We start from the raw sequence: 24,206 nt of genomic DNA, 5'->3' as shown, positions 1-24,206 counted from the left end.
TGCTGAGAGCATGCTAACTTCAGAGAGTAATCTCAGGACACCTCAGCCATGCTCACACACTTCACGCCTCACTTTAAGCGGAACTTTGTTAAGACTTCAAAGGCCTGACTGTGAGCGGCCCAGAAGAGAGAAGATCCAATTACTGTGCTGAAGGTCTGGAGGATGCACACACTCTCATCTGTCATTTAACTGCTACACAGCATTTACACTTGGAGGGGAATTTTGAAACAGAATTCATCAGCCCTCAACTCAGCTCAAATGTGGTTGCCATGGTGACAGCTAAACTCAACTAGAAGAGTAAATATTTTTAGAGTCAATATTGTACAAGATCCTTGCAGAGACAGAAAGATTTATCATGTTTTATCTTCTAGAACACTATTTAATATTTATTTAGATGCTACACATTGCCTTTGTCTGTGGATGGAAAAGGGAATGAAGAAAAAGTTGGTTTTTTTAATTGAGACCAAAACAATGATCAGGCAGTTAATTTGATTGTTCGTATAATATTATAATACAGTAAACTATATAACAATAATATCCTTTAACTGTCTTATTGAGTTTTAAAAAACTGACTTAGATGCAGCATTATGGTTTATGGTACTTCAAGTAATCTGCTTCAGCCTCTTATTTAATGTTACGTACTGAAATAAAATATACAGATTTCAATTAAAGGTATCGACATATTGCAGATATTGCACATATCATATGTAATTCAGTTGTTTATTTATTTTGTTTGTTCGTATCATTATATGCATGTATAACGTAATGAAAGAACAGGTTGACCTGGTTGGAATGAAAAAAGGGTACACAGCGCCACCTATCGTCATGGAGTCAGATTCTTCTGTGCATATAAATGTCACTCTTACTAGCTTGCTAGTTTGGGATTTGATCGTTCCAATCTCATGTTGACTTGTTGTATGCTGTGATGTCATCATAAGTTATCTTCTACTAAGCAGCAGCAAGTAAAAGCTTCTCACCCACGTAGTACGAGAATGTTCTCTTCAGTCTGTCAAAAACAAACCAGCGTTTTTTCCACGACTTGATCTTTCCCCCCATCTTGACCAGGTAGCCTTTGCACATTTTCTCTGTGAGGATCACATGGAAGCAAGTCTCCAAGCTGTGACCTGATGTCTCCACATGTGTGCGTAGGTCAAATTCTTCTTTTCTGATTGGAAGATAGCGGGTCATGGGACGGGCCTGCAATAGAAATCAGAAGAACTATTTGATATAATAGGCTGAAGCTATTATCCCATCTGCCCAGAGAAACACCAAAAAGGGTGACGAATAAACTTTTAAACTACAGTTTGTAATTATGTCATAAAAATATATAGCTTGAATGATGAAAACATGCTTGAAGAGTTAGTTCACCCATAATTTAACCTTCACTCATTTTCTACTTAATCTCATGTCGATTTAGGATTAAGATTATTATGAGTAATCTGTTCCTTTTTATAGTTATAGACAGAAATGTAAGTCCATTTTAACATAGCAACTTTTGTTCAGCTTCATCTCGCTCCAAAATGAAGCGCTTTAAAACATCCATATACCTCCATACTGATCGTCTGTAACATCCATCTTTTACTAAAGCCTCAACAAGAGGAATTGTTAAAAGAAAAAAACAAGTCTGTATTTTATTCGATTTTATCTAAAATGTAATGCTAAAACTGTTGACATGTCTCCCACTGAGGACTTAATAAAGGCTTATCTATCTGATTTTATTTTAATAAAAAGTTGAATTAAAAAAAACTGGACATTTTTCTGCCTGGGCTCGGACTGACCTGCGAGAAGTTCTTGGCCCTCATCTTGACCTCCTTATCTACAAGCTGCTGCCGATGGAATGTCTCATCCTGCAGTCTCTTCTCCACCTCCTCCCTTCTCCTCCTCTCCTCTTCCAGCATATGATGGCGGGTGAGACTCTCTCGCTCCTACGGTAGAAAACGCTTCATTAAATATTTGTGCAGATCGACCTCATGTTCAGCCGGTGCCCATCCTAATGCTCGGCTTCATTCATTGATGTAGAAATTTACATTTCTGAGAGCAGGAACTTCACTGTTCACCAGACTCATGATTAAAACAGAGTCTGGGCTTTTGTGGAGAACCAGACACATCTACAGAAAACAACTGTTGGTTAACCATTGCACCACTGCAGTGAACTAAGCAGGAGGTTGAACTCTCTGAATGTGTCAGTAATCTCCATGACCTCTTCTTACGAACATCAATCATCCCGATGCAATCCAGCTCTTACCCGAAACTCGATGAGCCTCGCTTTCTCCAACTGTGCCTCCTTCAGCATCTTCTCCATCTCCTCGATCTTCAATGAGTCCACGCCTCCAACACTGGAGTCAACAAGCATACACATTAATATATTGATCACTTTAACCGAAGAACCCCTCTGATGCAAACTCCAATCTAATATTTTTCTACAATTCTCCATTCACTTTTGCGTTCAACACTACCCACCAGAGGTGTGTTCCAACAGTAGGTTTTACCTGGACCTGTTGTCTGGTGAGCAGGCGGAGTTGTTCCCGGTGGAAACACTTGTGTCCATGCTGTCAGAGCTCTCCAGGCTTAGCGTGTCATATGGCTGCTCTCCAGTTGACTGTGGCTGATGGTGCAGGATAGAGTGGTGGACCAGAGGGACTGATAATGGGGAGCTGTGGCTCATGGCGGGACTGTAGGACATCACTGGAGAGTAGGAGGACGAGGAGCCAGACAAGGGCAAGAGTTGAGGCTTTGAGCCATGTAGGGCCTCCCATTGGCACTGCGCTTCAGCTGCTGCTCGCTGCTTGAGCTCGGCCAGACGTCGCCGCTGGTCATCAATCACCTGCTGACCTGGAGAACAAGAATCGAGAACAGAGAGATTATAAAAATAAGAACAGCAGTCTGAACTTAAAAAAAAATGTCATCACTCTACAATTCCTATTTGGGTTTACAACATAGAGGGATTCTACACACAACACCACATAACGATATAGTTAAAAAAAACAAAAACAGATCCATATCTTGATAATTCAAAAAAACAAGACAATAGAAAAAAACATGTACATTCAGTATTCAAAAGTACATAGTTGACACACCTTTGGTAGAAATAACAGCCTTAAGGCTGTCTGGGAATTATGCTGGAATTATTTTGGGTTTGATTTTAAGGTCCTTCCAGAGATGTTTAATAGGGTTCAAGTCAGGACTCTGACTGGGCCACTCTACGACTTTCACACATGTGTCCACAAGCCAGTGCTTTGTCATTTTTGCTGGGAGCATTTCCTGTTGAATGGTGAATAGTTGACCAATTCAGGGGATCAGTTACTGTGAGGAGCGCATTGTTGTTATCACAATGACAAACACTGGTTCACACCTTAACTCAGCCAGATTCTACGTGAGAAGGAAGCAGCTCAGAGAAGTGGCTACAAGAACTGCTACAACTAGCTGAAGCACCGCTTCAAATGGGAGTTGAAGGAAGCTAAAGTGGTGCACTCAAATAAACTCAAGTAGCAGTTATCGACCAATGACTTGGCAGCAGTGTGGAAAGGGCTGAAGAGCAAGCCTCAAGCCCCCCCATCCCAGCTCTGAACAATCTCCCAAGCTTAAAACCTAAATACACACTACTTCCAGTTTGACTGTCCATCTGCACTTAACACCTCCGACACCTCTGTGATCTCCGACACCTCTATTATCTACCCCTTCACCACCTCCTACCCCTCCAACACTGCCGTGGCCACTCCATCAAAGGACAGCACAGGCATGGGACCCCCATCTCTCTCCTCCCATGCCCTCCGTATCCTGGAAAAGGACGTATAGAGACAGCTCAGGAAGCTCAACCCCTAGAAAGCTTCGGGACCAGACAATGTTTCCAAGTACACTCTGACACATTGTGCCAGTGAGCTGACTCTGTTGTTCACAGACATCTTTAACACGTCCCTGGAGTCCTGTCACGTCCCGTCCTGCTTCAAATCCTCCACCATCATTGCTGTTCCCAAGAAACCCAGGATCACAGGATTGAATGTCTGTAGTCATGAAATCCTTTGAGTGCCTGGTACTGCCCCCCTCCTGGATCCACTGCAGTTCGCCTACAGAGTCAACAGGTCTGTATGAGGCAGTAAACCTGGCCCCCCACTTCATCCTGCAGCATCTGGACTCCCAAGGAACCTATGCCAGGATCCTATTTGTCTACTACAGCTCTACATTCAACACCATCCTCCCGTCTCTGCTCCAAGACAAGCTCTATCAGCTTAACATGCAGGACGCCTTCTGCAGGTGGATCATGGACTTCCTGATGGACCGGAGCCAGCATGTGAGGCTCAAGACAACTATATCCTGCTGCACGTCCAGCCATCAGTCTGTTAAACTAATCAAGTTTGCAGACGACACCACCCTCATTGGACTCATCTTGGATGGGGATGAGTCCGCCTACAGGTGGTAGGTGTATCGGCTGGTGTCCTGGTGTAGCAGCAAAAACCTTGAGCTGAACGCCCAAAAAACAGTGGATATGATAACTTGTCAACTTCAGGAAGTAAGTAAAGTAAAGTGAAGGTTATTTGTAAAGCTCCTTTATAGACAAGAGTGACAAAGCGCTTTAACCATCAAAAACAATGTACAGCTAAAATACATGCTATAAAAAGGACTTACCATTTAACCCACAGATACTTACAACTTCGTAAGATTTCGAAAATCAGGCACTTCCTTCCGTTGGATGCTGCTGAGAAACTCATCCATTCTTTTGTTACCTCCAGGCTGGACAATTGTAACTCTCTTCTGTCAGGATGTTCTAAAAAGTCTATCAGAACTCTTCAGCTCATTCAGAACTCTGCAGTCCATGTCCTGACTAAGACTAAGAGGCACGAACACATTTCCCTTGTGCTGTCCTCTTTGGCTTCCAGTAGAAATTAGAATACAATTTAAAATCCTTATCTTAACCTATAAAGCTTAACATGGCCTAGCACCAACATACAAAAAATATCTAATCCAAACTTATCAACCCTCTAGGACCTTACGATCCCTTCACTCTGATCTATTAGTTATCCCACAAATCTCTAAATTTAGATTTGGATCCAGGGCCTTCAGTTTTCAAGCCCCTCTGCTGTGGAACCAACTACCGGCTTCTGTCCGGAGGGCAAACACCATATCTAATGTTTAAAAACAATCTTAAAACCTTACTTTTTGATAAAGCCTATAATTATGACTGACTGGTGGTTTAGACACCGAGCTCTCTCATATCCTTCTTTTTCTACATTACATTCATCACCTGTGCAGTTTAAACCCACACTTCCCACGTCATCGGATCCAGAGTTCTCTCCAGCATCTCCCTGGACTCTTCTATACTCTCCTCTTTTCTCTCACTATATCCTCCCTCATTCTTCTCTCCGTCCATCCGTCTTCCCCCCCATCCTTCCTTACAGCTGGTCACAGCAGGACGCTATCAACAATGAGTCTGGTTCTGCTCATGGTTTTTGCCTTCTAAAAGGAAGTTTTTCCTCGCCAACGCCACACTGTGCTTTACTCATTATTGTGTTGCTGGGATCTGTTTTTCCTTTCTCCACTTTAGTCTTACTTGAACTGTAAAGTGTCTTGAGATAACTTTGTTATGATAAGACACTTTAAATAAATTTTTCTCTTTGATCAATTTAATTTTGTCAGTGAAAAATCTCAACAATGCATTGGTGTCAGCTTCACAGAAGACAGGGGTGTTTGGAGCAGCAGGACAAACAACTCTTTAGTTTTTTTCATATTTACTGTTACTGTTTACTAGTTTCCGCATGTAATCATATATGGCAGTAGTCATCATCTCACTTAATGAGGACATTCCTGAGGTGAAGTCTTTGCACCCAAGTTTAGTGGACTTCCAGAGACGCTTAGTCTTTCGACAAAGTCTCTTCAGATTAAGGAGATCTTCATTAGTCCAAGGGCACCATTTATTTATGAATTTTTTAGTGAAATAGTGAATAAAGTTGTCCACGTTAAGGCAATCATTGAAGAAAAGAGGGTCAATCATAGCAGAAAAACGGTCTACTGTATCGGCTGAGATAACACGCCTTTGAGACCTAACCTTTAAGGGCTTAGGTTCAGGGATGAAGTCAAGGTTAAACAAAACAAGAGAATGATTACTCAGATAGATATCATGTACAGACAAAATAGAAATGTCCAGGCAAAGAGTAAAAAAAAAGTTTTTGGTGAGTGGGTTCATTTTAAATTTTAAGGCTTCAGTTAAAGTTAAAAGTTATTTAGCAGAGCAAGATAACACGTAAATTATCAACGTAAAGATTGAAGTCTCCAAGAATAAGAACAGATTACATTTGAATAATGGAAGATAAAGAGTCACTAAAGTCCTTCAAGAACACTGCCGCAGGACCAGGCAGATGGTAGACTGAAACACAATAGAAAGGTCTTGTAGAACCAACAAAGATCATCTGAGACACAAGAGAAGTGAATTCCTGTGTCTGAATCACTTTGCATGAACGACCATCTCTATAAACAACAGCCAAACCACCCCCACGACGACAGAGGCGGGGCATCCCTTTAATAATTAATAAACTCTTCCCCTCTCTGCCATGTCTCACAAAGACACAATAATTCCAACTGTTCTCTAGTGAAGAGATCATTCAGAGAAAAGGATTTATTTGCAATGGAGTGAGCATTCAATAAGCCGATATTCAGCGCTGATGACGTCACTGAGGCAGTGACAGCGGAGCACAGCGGGACCTATCAAAGGCCACTCCCTTTTTGAGTTCCTGCTCATGCCTTATGACTTGAAGGGCTCAGACCTTTCAGAGGTTGACATTTGTATTCGTCTACTTCGATAACATTTCCGGTAGCAAGCCAGTCAATAGAGGAGCACCTGTTGCACCTTAGGGCAATTTTCCAGTGTCTTGATGAACACGCACTGATAGTTAACCCAGCAAAGTGTAAGTTTCGGGCTGTCGGTGATTGACTTCTTAGGCCATCCCATTTCATCTAATGGTGCCATTCCTTTACTATCGAAAGTCCAGGCTGTGACAGATTTTCGCAGGCCATTGTCCATCAAATCTCTGCAGGAGTTTTCGGCATGGTGAATTTAAAACCGGTTCCTACCTCATGCAGCCAGCCTCCTACAGCCGCTTTATGGTGCCCTGAGGTTAAAGAAAGCCAGTGATGAGGTAAACTGGACACCTGAGCGCCTGCAGGCATTCAATGGTGCTAAGAAGGCAAGTGCAGCGCTCCTGGCTCATCCCGCGTCTCGGGATGGTGGTCCCGCACTTCTGTGCGACATTTCCACTGGCCGACCCCGACCGTCGGTGCCTGTAGCCTTGGACCGCGATTCCCCTGCAGGTGCCCACTCTGTGTTTTTGATGTGGTCTCTCACCCGGGTTTCGTTGTTGAAGCTTGTCTGGCTGGGCCTTTGTAAGGATGTTAAGGGATGGGCAGCGCCAAGCGTGTAATTTGTGGTAGGATTCGTTTTAAAAAGATGAACAAGCTGCAGTTGTTTAGAGTTTGTTTAAATATTTTTCCTTTCTGCTTTATTTGAGACAGTAGTAGAAAAAACAAAGTCCGAATCCCTCGAGTAGAAAATGCTACTGAGCCCGCTACCTATTCATCTTCTTTCTCTAGCTGGCCCACTGCGATTGTGCATCTGTTACAGGTACATTTGTGAATGCCCAAAACTATGATGGAGAACAAACTGACCGACCCTGACTTACCCTTCTGCTGCAAAGTCAACTGTCTCTTTGTCTCAATGCTCTGCAGGGTGGCAGCCAAATTCCTGGGAAGACTGCTGGTGCTGTGGGCTGACAGCAGAGGGCTCTGTTGGAACCCAGAGATCATACATGTTTTCACAATTGTAAACACACATATACATACACACATTGAGAAAGAAAAAAGAGAGGAAGAGAGAAGTGAGCAAGAGGAGGACAGTGAAAGAGAGAGAGGAACACAACGGTCAATCTTGGCAATGTGTGGCAGTGTGTAGTATTATCCTTGATCCTTTCTTACCCTGGAGCTGGTGTTGCGTCCTAGTGTAGCAGTACCGAGTTGTAAAGGGGAAGAAGATCCAGATGTGGATTCAATATGCTCTGGTTCTGGATCACAGTCAAGTTTGGAACAGAAGACCTGTAGAAATGCAGACAGGTCCATCCTTCAAAAAGTTCCTGCATAAGGTTAGCCATGTGAATCTGGGATTTAGTTTCATTCCATTGAACCAGCACTTTTATTAAGTGAGTCTTCAACACATCCTCAATTATGTCTGTCAATAAGATGATTGTAATGACAACAAAGCTGTCCTGTGAGCTACCTTTGCTTTTTGCACTTGAATTCACAACATTCATCACTATATATTCTTTAAAAAGTCATTCACAGACACTGGAAATCATTCAGTAAAAAAACAACAATAGATTTGGTATATGATTTCAATCTAATCCTGTCTACTCTTTACTAATAGAGTTTGTATTAGAGGGAGGTATAATAAACAGTGATTATATTACATATGTCTTCATACAAATATTTTTCAGTATCTTGTGGAAGGTTTTTCAAATGAGAGATAGGAACTCTTCTTGTAACACTTTGCAGAAGGGCCATGTTGCACTTGACTTCTACATCTAGCCGAGACTGGAATACAAAGATGGACAGCTGACTGACAGCATGGAGGATTCAAAATGGAAGAGAGACTGTTGGTGAGTCGATAGATACTCTACTTGCCAAAGAACCAAAAAAGGATGTTGGAAAAAGTACAGTTTTAGGTACTTGACGTAGAGATTTCTTAAGACTGTTACCTCAAGTGAGTTGTGTGCTCAGAGATATTGTTAAATGAAGCCTTGAATTCATATAAAATGTGTGGGCAAATTTGCTCTTTATCCAGCCTCATGTTGTCCCATTCCATAACAATCAAGTTTAAAGAATGTTGTCTGGGAATTAAAGCGTAATAACCCTGTACTCAAAAAAAAAGGGATGATACAATAGTTTGTTCATCAAATTCCAATGTAGTAGGTTATGTTGTTGCGTCAACACTTAATGCAAATTTAGATTCAAAAGTGTGTCCACAGCGTAAAGGCCCACCTAACCCAAAAGTAAAATACTGTTTAGTATTAAACTTATTATATGCAAAGGTATAATTTAACGTGGTTCTACAAGAATTCATATTTTTGAAAATAGTTTAGTTTTAAGTTTAAAAATAAGATAGAGTGTGGAAATGAAAAAGTAGATATAAACACTAACATTCAAAGTCCTGTGAGCATGAGCATAAGTTGGAATGAAATCCTGAGAGCCATTCAATTCAAGTAGGTTTTTCTCAGCATGTTGGCTCTCACAGTTCAGGAGGACAGAAAAGCAGAAAAGGAAGAAGTTCTACCTGCAGCACAGGCCTGCGGGCTGACAGCGTCTTTGCTGGCAGAGGAGAGGACCAGAGCTGACTGGATCCAGTCATCAGCTCCTGGTACCACTGCTCTAGATCCAGCTTGGGTAGTGAAGGCCTGATGCCCTCACACTAGTAATGTAGCAGACCAGAGAATAAGCAGAGCAGGTGAAAGAAAAGAGGATGAGAGATTAGAAAGCATTTAAAGACAAGAGGCGACGCAGAAAATGTTTTTTACTTGGAAACTAGTTCTTAAATATCCTTTTTTAACATTGTTGGTGTCAGCTGCTTCATACCCTCCAGTAAAGGTAATATCATATTACATTTTGACATTTGTATTACTTATGGACACTGTTGCAACAAGTTTATTTTCCATTTTTATCTCATAAAAAAATCTGTGTTGTATTTTTTCTGAATTCCGTTAAAAATAAAGAGGTAAAGACTGATAGACGACACTAAAAGTAAGAAGTATAAACCCAGGGGTTACATACAGCAAAGCTACTATGAAGAAGATGGTCAACAAAAGCGAGAAAAGGCTTAATACACACACCTCAGGAAAAAGAGAGAGAGAGGAGCCATGAAGAGAGGGAAGGCAGGAGAAGGCAGGCTCTAAGGATGCCAACTGGAAGGGTTGCCGAAGTGGAGAGGTAGGGGATGACTCCACCTTTGGCAACCCATACATCTGATTCAACTGGCCTACTGTTACATACTCCTTTTTTTCAGAAACCATCACACACACACACACACACACACACACACGCGAGTACACAGGAGGAGAAGAAGTAGAGACACAGCTGGGACATTAGCAACAACAGCAGCTGGAAACTGGTGAGGAAAACCATGAAGACACACACTTTCAATCATGACTTAATACTCAAACATTAACACAACTCTCATGACTAGACACAAGAATGAAGTTATGTTAGTGATCCAATCATCTTGATGTGTTATTGACCAGTCAAACAGCACCTTGTTAGACTTTTTGTTGTTGTAGATATATTGGGGTATATAATGAAAATATGGAAATCAAACATGGCAGTTTGAAAGTTGGGACTGTCATGGCCCACTGGCTCGCTCATAATAGAAAGTGATGAAACCTCACTTACACACAAGTTTGAGGCTTGAGCTGCATTGCTGTGTTTGATTTAGGGTGTTAAATATTTTTTTGTTTAATGATCTACTCAAAAAATTGCCTCACCCCGTAGTAGCTGGGATAGGTTAGCCCCACGCAACTCCACTTAAGGAATCCCAAGGCGGATACAAATGAATTAATATTAATTAAAATAGGTTTAAGTCTGAAAATTTAAAAAATGTTCTTAATATTGTTTCTTCAAAGTAATGTGTAGGATTTTTGTTATTATTAATTACCATTAGTTTTATATAACTCTGGGTGAGATAAGTTTAAACACATTGTCAATTACTCAGGGAAATATTTAGAAGGTAGTAAGAGTAAAATATTGGAGAATACTACCTATTATACAGTCTTAAGTTGGAGAAGTTAGTCTTAATAAAATAAATTCTCTTCTTGTACAGTGTGTATGTTGACATCTGATTTCAATATTAATATTATCAAAATCCTATGTTTTGTTTACAACACTGGCAATAATATCTTCCGATTCTGATTATTGTAAATATATTAAAAAGGAAAGAGAATACCGTATCCATTGGACCGCATGTTTGGGCTCACAACATTATAATGTTGAGTCAACTTTTTGAACCTTTCTTCACTTGAGGATATTAAAACATGTGTCTTGTATTCAAACATTATAGTCCTTCTGTCATCCTCTACGTGCATCAGACCCTGAGATCCAAACCAACCTAAGCTTTCCCCTTCTTAATTCCCAGTTATGAAGAGTCTTACCTCTCTCATTGCAGACGACGATTTTGGGAAGCTCTTTTGTCCACTCAAGCTGTGGTACCTCTTCTCCAGAGCAGCCAGTCTCTCCTTCTCCTGCAGCACACAACACTTTAGTTGGTGAAGTAGAATGAACACATCAACACCTTTTAAACTGCACAGGTTCAATGTTTATGTTTTCAATTAGATTAAGCATCACTAAAATGAAAGTAAGTAACATCAGGCAAAATGTATGAGATTTTGACTAATCAACATTTGATTTATTGATGATTCATTTTATTTAAAAGTGTCAAATCATAACAGAGTAATCTCAGGACACTGAAAAGTTTTAAGGGCAACTAATGTGAAAATCCAACTCTCCTGACTCACTAACATGTTTCAAATGTTAAAGTCTCCGAAGAGCAGTCAGTTCCTCATCATAACGATGCTCCGTTTTGAAGTTATTATTTTGTAAAGTTCTCCCCCGTCTGACGTCTCGCAAAACGACAGATGACAAGAGCAAAGTCCATTATGACGTAATAATGTCTTCCTCCTCACGCCCCGCTTTGTTTATACAGAGTATCATGGAGGTAGAGACTTCAAGGATTGATGGCGCTACGTCACAAACCCCGATGTTTGACCAATCACAGCAGAGTGGGTGTGGTTATGAAAAAAAAAGAAGTATTTTCCAGAAATGCAAATAAATTTCAGTGGGCGGGGCTTAAGAACATTTCCTCATTTCGATATTAAAAATAAAATAAGGTTTTGTGTAAATACATACTGATGAGTACAATAGAGGTCCAAGATTAACTTAAGAGTCTTATTTTTTTTACTTATGTAGTTGCCTTTCAAATTATGCTACATACGAAAGGATGGCAAATCACATTGAGAATCAATGTAACTTGTTCACTGAAGAGGCTGACATGGAAAGGCTTTGCTTCCTTTTATTCTTTTAGTTGATAATATAACTGGAAATAGCACTTACAAAAGCTTAAAATTGAAACCCTTAATGGCATGGATGAGTTTGTACCGTTTACCTTTTGGAGCATTTGCACAGTGAGGGTCCTGTCTTTGGTAAGCCTCTCACATTCCTGAGAAGCCTGCAGGCCTAAGTGGCTGGCCTGATTTTCCAAAGCAGAGACCTTGTCCTGGGGAGCAGAAAACATAAAGTGGGCACAGATGGGGGGAAAGAGAGGGAAAACACATACATTACATTAACATACCCTAGTAAAGCCTTATTTTGACAATGAGAGGATTAACAATCTGGTCGTTCAGACTGAAGTCGCATGTCAAAAGATTTATGGGATTGAAGACAACACATTCAAAAGGCCTAGGTCGCACTTGAAAAAGTCGTTCAGATTAACAGTCCGACGTACCATTTTGATCCAGGTACTTCTCACGTGATGATGTCAACTGATCCTGCAACTACTTTTAATTTTACAATGGAAGTGACTAACGAGAATTCTAAATTAGATAGCTTAATTTTATAAGGGAAAAAGTAGTCTTTAAAGGCGCCGACGAGGACGGCTGCCTCTCCAGTAGCTCCGCAGCAATTTCTATAATTTTCTGTTTTTTATTTATCTTTTTACTGTAATTTTTTTTAAATGGATACTTTTGAACATGGGGAGAATCATCTTGTTTACTCAAGAGAGGATCTACTATCGCTGAAGTCAATGGCACGGGCTGGAGATCGCCACGAGATCCCGATTGAACTTCAGCGCCGGTACAGAGGCTGTCGCGCAGGCAAGAGGCTAAAGGCTAAGCTAACGGACAATCGGAGACGTCAAAGACCAACGATCCCAACGATCACGATGGGGAACGTCAATTCACTGACGAATAAGATCGACGAGCTGTCTGCCCTCAACAACCAGCGGATCTACAGAGAGAGCAGTTTGTTGATCTTCACAGAGACGTGGCTCACTCAGCTGACTCCGGACTCACACGTGGATCTGCCAGGTTTCAGCACCGTCAGAGCGGACAGAGACTCAGACGCTTGTGGGAAGCGCAGAGGAGGAGGTCTGATCATGTACGTGAATAAACGCTGGTGTAGTCCGGGACACGTTACTGTGAAGAAAGTCTCGTGTTGTCAAGATTTAGAACTGTTGGCTGTCAGCATGCGTCCATATTATCTACCGCGTGAGTTCAGTCACGTGATCGCGCTGTGCGTTTACATTCCTCCCAGCGCTGCGGCTGCATCTGCCTGTGAGAAGATCCACACAATGACAGCTCGACTTCAGAATCAACATCCTGACGCGTTTATCATCATCTCTGGAGACTTTAATCATGCCAACCTGGACTCTACTCTGCCTACTTTCCATCAGGCTGTGGATTGTCCCACCAGGAATAACAGGACAATTGACCTTCTTTATTCCAACTTGAAGGACGCCTACAGAGCCAAACCTCTTCCTCCACTTGGAAGGTCCGATGATAACCTGGTCCACCTTCAGTCACAGTACATTCCTCTGGTGCAGAGACAGACTGTGACCACTAAGACAATCAGAAAGTGGACACCAACTGTGGAGTATGCCATCAGGGACTGCTTTGAAACAACAGACTGGGATGTGCTGCTGAGGTCTCATGGTGAGGACATCGAGGGACAGACACACTGTCTAACAGATTATTTAAATTTCTGCTTGGACGTTGTCGCCCCTACTAAGACTGTCCGCTGTTACCCTAATAATAAACCGTGGGTAACAAAGGAGGTCAAGGATGTCCTTAACAGGAAGAAAGTGGCTTTCAGGAGCAGGGGCAGGGACGCCATGAGATCGGCTCAGCAGGAGGTGAAGCGATGCTTGAGGGAGGCAAAGGACACCTACATGAGGAGGTTGGAGGAGAAGCTGAGCCGAGAAGAAATAAGAGAGATCTGGGATGGTGTTAAAACCATCACTGGACACAAGACCAAGGCCTCTCTGACTGCAGTGGACATGGTGGAGGAGGCAAATGGACTGAACAACTTTTTCAACAGGTTTGAGCAGGTCACCTCACCCTCACTGCTGCCCGCCTTAGGACCTGCCCCACCTTCTTGTGCCCCCCTCAGCTCCACACAACCACTTCCCAGCTTCACCTCACTCCAGGTACAGGATGTACTTCGGAGGATTCGTCCAGGGAAGGCTGCTGGTCCTGATAAGGTGTCTGCTCGACTGCTAATGACCTGCACTGCTGAACTAGCTGAGCCACTCCAGCATGTCTTCAACCTCAGTCTACAGCTGGGGAAAGTACCAACTCTGTGGAAGACTTCCTGTATCGTTCCAGTCCCTAAAAAGATCCGACCAAGTGTGCTGAACGATTACAGACCTGTGGCACTGACTTCGCAGCTGATGAAGACACTGGAGCGGCTGGTCCTCAAACATCTCAGGCCCCAAGTCCAGCACGCGCAAGACCCCCTGCAGTTTGCCTACCAGCCAGCAGTTGGTGTGGAAGATGCCATCCTTCACCTCCTGCATCGGACCTACTCCCACTTGGATAAAGGAAGCGGTTCAGTGAGAATCCTGTTCCTAGACTTTTCTAGTGCCTTCAACACTATCCAACCCACTCTGCTGCAGGACAAACTGACTAAGATGCATGTGGACCCTGGTCTGGTCTCCTGGATTACGGACTATCTTACTGATCGACCACAGTATGTCAGGCTGAAGGATATCAAGCCTGACACTGTGGTGTGCAGTACAGGAGCACCTCAGGGGACAGTACTGGCCCCTCTCCTCTTTACCATCTACACTTCAGACTTCTGCTACAACTCAGAGCTGAGTCTCGTCCAGAAGTATGCTGACGACACTGCCATTGTTGGATGCATCAGGGACAACAGCGAAGACGAGTATAGGAGTCTGATAAGTGACTTTGTGGACTGGAGTGAGAGGAACCACTTGCAGCTGAACACCTCAAAGACCAAGGAGCTGGTCTTGGACTTCGGGAGGTCCAGGACAAAGCCACGTCCAGTGTCCATCAGAGGCGACGAGGTGGAGATAGTGGACAACTATAAGTACCTCGGTGTGTGGATGGACAGTAAACTGGACTGGTCCTGCAATACAGACCATGTATATAAGAAGGTTCAGAGTAGACTGTACTTTCTGAGGAGGCGTCGATCATTTAACATCTGCAAGAAGCTCCTCTGCATGTTCTACCAGTCTGTGGTGGCCAGTGTCATGTTCTATGCTGTGGTGTGTTGGGGTGGAAATGTGTCCAAGAGGAGTGTCAACAGGTTGGACAGGTTGAAGGGTCAGAAGGGCTGGCTCTGTGGTTGGAATGAAGCTGGACTCACTGGTGACAGTTGCTGAGAGGAGATCATTGAACAAACTACGGTCCATCATGGATGATGACAGTCATCCTCTCCGCACTGTCATCAGTGAGCAGAGAAGCAGAATGAGTGCACGAATGCTCCTACCCAAGTGCAAAACAAATAGACTCAGGGACTCATTCATCCCTCGGGCTATTAAATTGTACAATTCTGAGTTCGGGGGCAGGAGTGGAGTGAGAGTATCAGGATGTTCTGTTCCATGTTAGTCTTTGTATCCTTTGTCTTTTTTGTTTTTCTTTGACCTTTCTTTGATGTTCTTTGTCTTTATCTTTATACTTAGATCTGTCATCTTGTTCTTCCTCTTATGTTCTTTTCTTAGTTTATTTTTTATGTATTATTTTTTATTGTTTATGAAAAATTGCTGGCTACTGGAAAAAACAATAAAGTTTTACCTTACCTTACCTTATAAACTCTATTGAAAATTGTGGTATGAGAGCATTGTAGTGTCTTTTCTATTGTCCAGAAATGCAATTCTGCATTTATGCATTATGTTCTAAATTAAAAGCAGGCTTTTTAATGGCAACTAATGTCAAACTCCGAATTTTCTAACTCAAATATTTCATAATGCTTAACAAAAAGGGTCTTTTGTAAATATAATTATATAATTTGCAATGTTCCCTCTTATTTTTTTGTGTGTGAGCAAACCCATCATCTCCCTGAGCGTCCCTCTTATTGCCTGTGAGCAAAATCAGACGTACTGCAGTCAGGCAAGTATAAAATTCATAATAAATATTCACTTTAAAATTATTGATTTATAGCATAATAAACCTGTCATCTTTCACACGTATAGCTAAAATGTTATGATTTAATTATCAATTTATCTGATATTTTGTGGGTTAGTATGCCGCACCCGCTTTACAGATAACTATTACTTTACTTACTTACTATTTATGCATTTATCTTGATATTAAGGAACATATTTTGTTTTTAAAACACATATACTTTTTTGCTGTGGAAAATGTTGTCCCTTGAAATAAATGACAGAGCCATAAGAAAATATGACCTTATTTATTTAATTATTAAATAACATATGGTACACTGTATTAGGGTTATTAGTTGCAGTTGCAGTAATTGTTATAATAAATATTGGACCAGCCCGTCCCTCGGCTTGTAGCAAATTTGTTTTTTTGGCCCCCCGATGTATTTGACTTTGACATCTCTGCCCTAAAAGACAAATTATTGCATCTTAAACTTGTCTGTTTAAATGACCTGAAACCTGTTAACTAGGTGAAAACTAAATTTGTTTTTAATAAAATAATAAAATAAAATAATGAATTGAAAACAGATATTCAAAATGAATAACGGACATTCATTTTAAACAGTAAAGAAGTTTACCCTGATAATGAGAATCATAAGGCGGACGGTGCGTAGCTTTTTAATTCGCTTTTTTGAAAGCTGGTTTATTAAAGTTTGACTTTGTCTTTTGGGCAATTTACCGTGAAGGTAAGCGAGGAGACTCCAGGCAAAAATATGATATATATATATATATATATTACTCACACATCTTGAATGAGAATCAATGAGAGTAACATTCAATTTGTAATATCTACTTGTGAAAGTGGGTTGACGTCAGCCATTGACTCACCTTTCTCTTAGCAACACTATTATGGTATTCTGTTCTTTCCTGCAAAAGCTGTTGACTAATGGTTTCTCGCTCCTCTTCCAAACTGCTCTCTCTCTCCAACTGTTGAAACTCCAGGTCCTCAAATTTTTTGGTTCCTGCTTCCAGAGCATCTCCGTCCTAAAAACCACATACAAACATACAACAGGGCATATCTGAGTTTTTCAGAGAAGTTCTGAAGTACTTCTTAAGCCCTTCTGTATTCCATCATTTGTATCATTTAAACCCAACAGCCCAAGTGTGACTCAAGCTCCATTAGCTCACTCATGCAAGCGTCTAAGGTGAGGAAAATATTGAAGCCTATTTACTGAGTAAGTACTGAGTAACCTCAGTAAGTATTGCAGTGTACCTGCGTTTGATTCTCAGACAATTCTGTTAAATTGATTAGTCAGCACTGTTAATAGCATGTTAGCATGAATCAAAGTTATAATTTCTCATGCATTGCAGTCAAATGTTAATAGTCAATTTAAAGTAAATATCAGGGCACATTATTTTCAAACAGTTTGTTGTTTTCAGATTTTATTTTAGTTTAGTTTTGTTGATCTGCATCCAATCCTTCAGCTGATAACGGCCCAACCTGCCACCTGCTGAAAAGCCATTCACTTCCAGTCTTATGTGCTAAATTGTCTGAAGTCTATTTTCTAATTGTATATGCATTAGTTAACTTTAGTTGTTCTAGTTGTCCTTTTTGACTATTACTCATCAGATGCATTTGGTGTCTGCCACTCTTGGTGCGGCGAGGCAGGTATGTGTGACAAAATATCTCTAGTCATAAAATATAAAATATACATATGGAATATAATCAACATAAGCGGATGAATGTGATGTAAAGCACTTTGCTACAGAAACTCTAAATCTATTAAAAAATCAACGTTGATTTAAAATACAATTTTATTGTGTTAGCCAATATGTGAAATGATTTTATTATTATTATTTTCGACATGCTGTAAACAAAACTGACTTTATATGCTCTCTAACTTGGGTTTATTTGATTTCATATATATTAGCATTTTACTAAAAGGGGAAGCTTGTTTTACACTTCTTGATCACTTCCTTTACCCTTTACTTATGTAAACCGGGTGACACGCTCAATTTCCCGTTAAAAAAAAGGGTTTCAGTTAAAAGGATTTATATTTGTGTTGTAAATTATTTTTGCAATACATACACACATGTGCCGTTTTAAAGGTTCTTTCCATCACAATTCTGTTTGTTCATCTCATTTTTTTAAATATAATTTTATAATAATTATAGGGATTTTGAAAATGTCAATCTAATTGCATTGCCAAAGTTGCTTAAAAAAAATTCGGACAGATGCACCGGCCTCACATCTTCACCACCATATCAGCTGTAGGTCTTTTGCTGGACTGTTGACCCACCCGCTTGAGCTGTTCCAGCAACTGTTCCCGCAGCGACTCGGGACAATTATGTAGTTGCTTCTTCAGCTCAGCATGACTTTCCTGGAGACTCTGTAGGGCCAGTCGCTCAGCTTCAACATTAGCCCTCTCCTACAACGACACACACACCCACACAGAGGACGGACGGATGAGGGGAGAGAACACACATCTCAAAAATGCATGCCATGCGTATTAATAGCTCTGAGCAGGTTGTAAAACACATGGCAAAGTCGATGTGCAATATCACATTTAATCAAGATCTAAACATTTTACTATAATTTTCAGCACATGTGCTTCAAAATGTCAAATATTACATTGTGTTAGAAACAGGGGGGGGAAGCAAAGCGGTAAATATTAGTTGCATTTCAATCTATTCACACCGTTTTAAAACAGAAGAATAAATAATGTATATTTTTACAGAAAATAAAATGCAGCTAATAAACTGTATTGCCTCACTAGTAAAACATAACATCAAACTCATTCCATAGCCTTCTTTTACCTGACAAAATCCAATATCTCAAAGGTATTCTAGCTTACAAAGCTGATGAACCAAGGAACAAGGTTGAGTGAAACACACGAAAAGCTACATAAAGCTGTATAAACAGTAAGAGTATATGACTGATGTTACTCCTTGCAAAAAAGTTTTAACAACATAAATGGCTATCAGGATAATCAAAATCACAGTGTTAAAACATGTACATTATGTAGAATTAAGTCTGCAACTTGCAAGATAGGTGTCCCCATAGTCACTATATGTGACCGACCCTGATGAAATGTGTTGAGCTTTGTGACGTTTTATGTGATGAGACATTGATTGATTGAAAATTAAGTAAATATGTTGACCTGAGAAGATCAACACATTTTACCATCATAAAATAGTAAATTAAAATATCACATTACACAGCTCTTAAACTAAGTCAGACACACAAAAACCTGAATTGTAACAAACTGTCAATATAGTTGTGGAAATGAAAAAACATCTGCATCTATTCCATCTCTTCATTCATCATAGAAGGATCATAACACAGCTTCCATCCAAATAAGCCTTTCAAAATAAAATGTGAAAAGAAAAAATGACCCCAAAATCAGTATCTGTGCATGCACACCATTCATGAATTGGTCTGTCTCCATTTTAAAGACTAAAGAACAACACATCAATAGATAGCAAAGGCAGTGAGTGTGTGTATTTGATATTAGTTTTGCTGCTAATTTTGCAATTCACGGCTGCCGGTGGTGTCTGTTGACCGTACCTTGTCTTTTTCTCTCTGGATGGCACTCTCCAGCTCATCCAGCTTCTGTTGCAGCTGATTGATGATGTCACTTTCCGCCTCTATCTGGTCAAGCTCGGCCTGAGTCTCTCCCTGCAGCAAGGCCCGCTCCATGTCTGCCTGCAAGTGTGTCACAGTTAACAACAACGTTACAGCTCTGGCATCTTTTATTTTCCAGGTACAGAATAACAGCATAATATCCAGTTGTACACCAGAAAAGGAACTATTAGTATCAACTATCCTTTCTGAAACTTCAAGAAGAAGCAGATTTGTGTGAAAATGAATGATGATGTCGTCTTAAAAAATGTTTCCAAAATAAGATTATACATTTTAAGATAAAATGTTTTTTATTACCTCTTGTTTCCATTCCTGGAGTTGCTGCTCTAGCTCTGTGAGATGGGTTTTTAGCTCATCGACTCGAGCAAGAACATGAACACGCTTTTCCTCTAGGTAACCCAGCTCTAGTTGATTCCCGCTGCCGGAACTGGACAGGTCCTCATGCTGGTGAAAATACAGAAAAAGACAAGGATGAATTACATACACAAATACTTGTTGGGTAGTCATTGCAACAGATAGCAGAAGCATTAAAGTGCAGATTAAGTGTTAAATACAACTTTTGGCCAAAAAAACATGTTACATATTTTTCCTTAGTGTTTACAAGACTGCACTAAATTAACATACTTAATTTGATTTCTATGTATTAGGGATCTAACAAATTACTGATATGAATGGAAAATCGGTTTGAATTAAAAGATTTGAGTGATACACAAGCCCATGGAAAATTCTAAATGTACCACAAACCGTTCGATGGCCCGATTACAAAGGTATGAATTGGTTAATTATATCAGCAATACGGCTGGAAGCCCCGCTTGCCTATTCTCTTTCCCGCACAAATATTGCGAACTCTACATAGTAACATAGACTAGCCTAGACTTCCATTTACGAGGGGAAGACAAAATGTGCAACACAGACACGAATCACCTCCAAGTCTTTCCAAAGTTTCGAAGAGATTTGGATTTTATAAGAAGAACGTAACACTATACAAAAACGTTGCAATATGCGATGAGTGAAAAATAGCACTGAGGTACAGCGGTAGCATGACCAATCTCAACACACACTTAATGAAAAGATATGGTGAAACGGTCGCTGAGGAGGCTAGCAGTACAGCTAGCTCAGAGACAAAGAAGGACAAAGATACGGACATTAATTTTAATCGAAACTTAGCCATAACTCAGCCAGAGCCAAGGTAAGAACGTCTTTGAGCCTGTTTCATTGTTAAAGATTTAAGACGTACAGTGTTGTGGAGAATGAGGGCTTTCGGCACATCATAAATATACTGGAGCCTCGATACAAAATACCAAGTCGACAGCATTTCACCTACAAATGTGTGCCAGAGCCGTATAATAAGATGAAGGATGAAGACAAATACCCGCTGTTAAATGCAGAGGGAGTGGCAATACGATCAATGCCTGGACATCATGTCCAACCAATTCCTGTGTGACGATCACTGCGCACCACATTTCTCCTGACTGGGAGTTGAAGATTCATATTTTACAAACCAGTATTCAAATACAAAGTTTTCAATGAATCACACACAGGGAAAAATATAGGTGTGAATTTGTAAAGCGCCTTTCTAGACCAGGGTCGCAAAGCACTTTAACAAACAAAAAACAATATAAAGCTAAAATACATGCTTTAAAAGGCCAAGACAAGACAAACACAGGAGTCCCAGAAAATCAGGGAAAAGCCTGCACTAATAAGAATGTCTTTAGTTGTTTGTTGAAGGAGTCAGTAGACTTCATCAAATCCAGAGGGAGAGGAAGGTAGGTTCCAAAGCTTAGGAGCAAAATCCTGGAAGTATTTGTCTCCTCTGGTCTGGAAGCGTATGCACGGAATCATCAGTAGATTTTGATCCACATACCTAAGAGCCCGAGCTGGGGTGTAAGGCTGGATCAGATCACTGCTGTAAGGTGGAGCCTGACCATGAATAGCTATGAAAGTAAGAAACTGGCAGCCAGTGAAGAGTTTTAGGGATCGCAGAAATGAGAGTTCTTCTACTAGAGCGGCTAAGAATTCTTGCTGCAGAGTTTTGTGTCAACTGCAGGCGAGACAGCTCCTCATTGTTTAGACATGAAAATAAACTATTACAATAGTCTAAACGAGAAGACACAAATGCATACAATACATGGTTTATAAGTTCCAGATCGTGTTGTGACATAATTTTCCTATATTTAGAGATTTTTCTCAGTTTCTAGGAAACAGTTTCTGGTCAGATTTCTGCAGTGTTGAACTAGAGACATGTCTTTCTCAAATACAACACCCATGTTTCTCAGGCTCAGTTTGGCAGACTGGCCTAAGTCACCCAAGTACTGACTCAACCCTGGAACCTTATCATCAGGCACAACAACCAGAGTTTCAGCTTTGTCCACATTCAGCTTCAAAGTGTTTTCACTCAGCCATTGTTTGATTTTTAGCAAACAATTGACTAAGATGTTCAGCCTCTGGGGCTCAGTTGGATCAAATAAGCAGTAGAGCTGGATGTCATCAGCAAAAATGTGATCAGGAAATCTCTGAATGATTTGAATGATCCACTGATTTAGACGTTATTTGGCAGATACACTGAAACTGCGCCCAGAAAGGTATGACGAGAACCGCTGTAACACAGACCCAGACAGTTCCAATTCATCCTTCAGTCTTCTCAGCAGGATCTGGTGATCAACTGTGTGAAAGGCTGAGGACAGATCCAAGAGAACCAGAACAGTGTATTGACCCGAATCAGCCGACATCATGATGTCACTGGGCACTTTTAGTAAGGCCGTCTCCGTAGAGTGATGTTTGTGGAAGACAGACTGAAACTTCTCATGGATGTCTCTGATCCAGGAACAACGATGGCTGCTCAGACACCGCCTTCTCTAAGATCTTGGACATGAATGCAAGCTTAGAAATAGGCCTGGAATTACTGAGGTCAGTCAGGTCCAAGCCTGGATTTTTGAGTAAAGGCTCATCAATAGCATGCTTAAATGCATTGGGAAAAACCCCTATGGAAAGGGAGAGGTTTACCATTTTGGTAACCCAGGGGCCAATTACATCAAACAATTTAATAAAGAGCCTACACGGAAGGATGTCAGACAAGCAAGAGGAGGGTTTCATCTTTAAAATTAAAGGCTTCAGTTAAAGTTAAAATTTCTGTAAAAGAGCAAGATGTGATGTCATCAACGTGAAGATTGAAGTCCCCAAGAATAAGAACAGATTCCATTTGAATAATTGAAGATTAAAAAGTCACCAAAGACCTTCAAGAACACCGCCGCAGGACCAGGCGGACGTTAGATTAAAACACAATAGAAAGGTCTTGTAGAACCAACTAAGATCATCTGCAACTCAAAAGAAGTGAATTACTTTGTCTGAATCACTTTGCATGAACAACCATCTCTATGGCGCGCTGTCACACACGTCACAGGGAGGAATGTAGCACAGACATCGAGCATGTCCCATGACGTCTGAGGCCATGTCTTGTCTTGACTTTGACACCAGAACGTGAACCTATTCTCGTTCTCTTGCGGAACTCAGTCGGTATCTGACGGAGCAGCAGATAATCCGGAGAGTCTGTGTTGATGACAAACGGAGGAGGACAGCGCTCGATCATAACTGCCCTGTGTGTAAAAGTCCTTCATCAACTTTCTGAAGCTAAATAGAGAGTCTAGATCCTAGATCCGCAAGGCTTGAGACATATCCTTTGAAAGATGAGCATAATATTAGCACAAGTAGTTGTGAAGACAACATTTCTACCACTGAATAGCAGGAGCCGACATCAGGTGCTGCCGATCACAGGCGCCGCCGGAAGCGGAAGTGTTGTTGACTGGAACATTGCTGATACAGAACCAGCCCTGTTAACCGATCACGCCAGAAATACTGTATTACAGTAGCTAGAGTGGAAGCGGAGATGAAGCCAAACCTTGCTTGCTTTGCTGACACTTTAAATTTGGCCTCACAAAAAGCCTTCCAAGTGGAAGCAGCTGCAAGGTTACTGGGAGGAGTGAGGAAGTTGGTTGGATTTTTACATTGCAACATAAGGGGAGCTGAAATCTTAAGGTAGAAGCAGCAGCAACTGACTTTGCCGTCCCAAAAGCTCAGTCAACATGTGTAAACCTGGTGGAAGAGCTCCCTTGACATGCTAGAACTCTTCCTAGAGCAGCAGTTTTTACCACACTCATGTCAAGGGAGCGAAGAAAAGAATAGAGATGAACACTCTTAATAAGAACGACATCTGCAATGCTGAAGACATTTCAACATGACAACTATTTTTTGTGAGGATGAGATCCCCACAATATCCATGGTTGCCCCACTCAGAGTAAAACTTCAAAAGCACTTTGAGGCAGCAGATGAAGACAGCACTCATCACTTAGATGAAGAAGGCGTTTGACTTTGAGAAGTGGTACACACATCTACAGGACCTCCTTTACAATGCATTCGCACTAGAACCTCGCT

At 41.0% G+C, this 24,206-nt stretch overlaps 1 protein-coding gene across 8 annotated transcripts in view; it reads right to left on the bottom strand.

Annotated features, from left to right (window-relative positions):
• phldb1b (pleckstrin homology-like domain, family B, member 1b) overlaps nucleotides 1–24,206 on the bottom strand; it is an 84,944-nt gene that overhangs the window by 4,741 nt on the left and 55,997 nt on the right. For 6 of the 8 annotated variants that reach the window (XM_087795051.1, XM_087795052.1, XM_087795054.1 and 3 more), the window contains 14 exons: nucleotides 20,076–20,222; nucleotides 19,704–19,841; nucleotides 18,436–18,564; nucleotides 17,024–17,179; nucleotides 12,185–12,295; nucleotides 11,175–11,264; nucleotides 9,864–10,025; nucleotides 9,311–9,445; nucleotides 7,960–8,076; nucleotides 7,668–7,770; nucleotides 2,490–2,832; nucleotides 2,246–2,336; nucleotides 1,779–1,925; nucleotides 978–1,197 (listed from right to left, as the gene is read on the bottom strand). In XM_087795051.1, the coding sequence (XP_087651177.1) occupies nucleotides 978–1,197; nucleotides 1,779–1,925; nucleotides 2,246–2,336; nucleotides 2,490–2,832; nucleotides 7,668–7,770; nucleotides 7,960–8,076; nucleotides 9,311–9,445; nucleotides 9,864–10,025; nucleotides 11,175–11,264; nucleotides 12,185–12,295; nucleotides 17,024–17,179; nucleotides 18,436–18,564; nucleotides 19,704–19,841; nucleotides 20,076–20,222 (2,089 nt within the window). The remainder of the gene's footprint in view (nucleotides 1–977; nucleotides 1,198–1,778; nucleotides 1,926–2,245; nucleotides 2,337–2,489; nucleotides 2,833–7,667; nucleotides 7,771–7,959; nucleotides 8,077–9,310; nucleotides 9,446–9,863; nucleotides 10,026–11,174; nucleotides 11,265–12,184; nucleotides 12,296–17,023; nucleotides 17,180–18,435; nucleotides 18,565–19,703; nucleotides 19,842–20,075; nucleotides 20,223–24,206) is intronic. The other 2 variants (XM_087795055.1, XM_087795059.1) reach the window with 1 other exon arrangement.

This window comes from Callionymus lyra, chromosome 7, assembly GCF_982586985.1.
Source record: "Callionymus lyra chromosome 7, fCalLyr1.hap1.1, whole genome shotgun sequence".
In the NCBI taxonomy this organism is placed as follows: domain Eukaryota; kingdom Metazoa; phylum Chordata; class Actinopteri; order Syngnathiformes; family Callionymidae; genus Callionymus; species Callionymus lyra.
The sequence above is the reverse complement of the archived record's forward strand: the minus strand, read 5'-3'. Positions and strand labels throughout refer to the sequence as shown.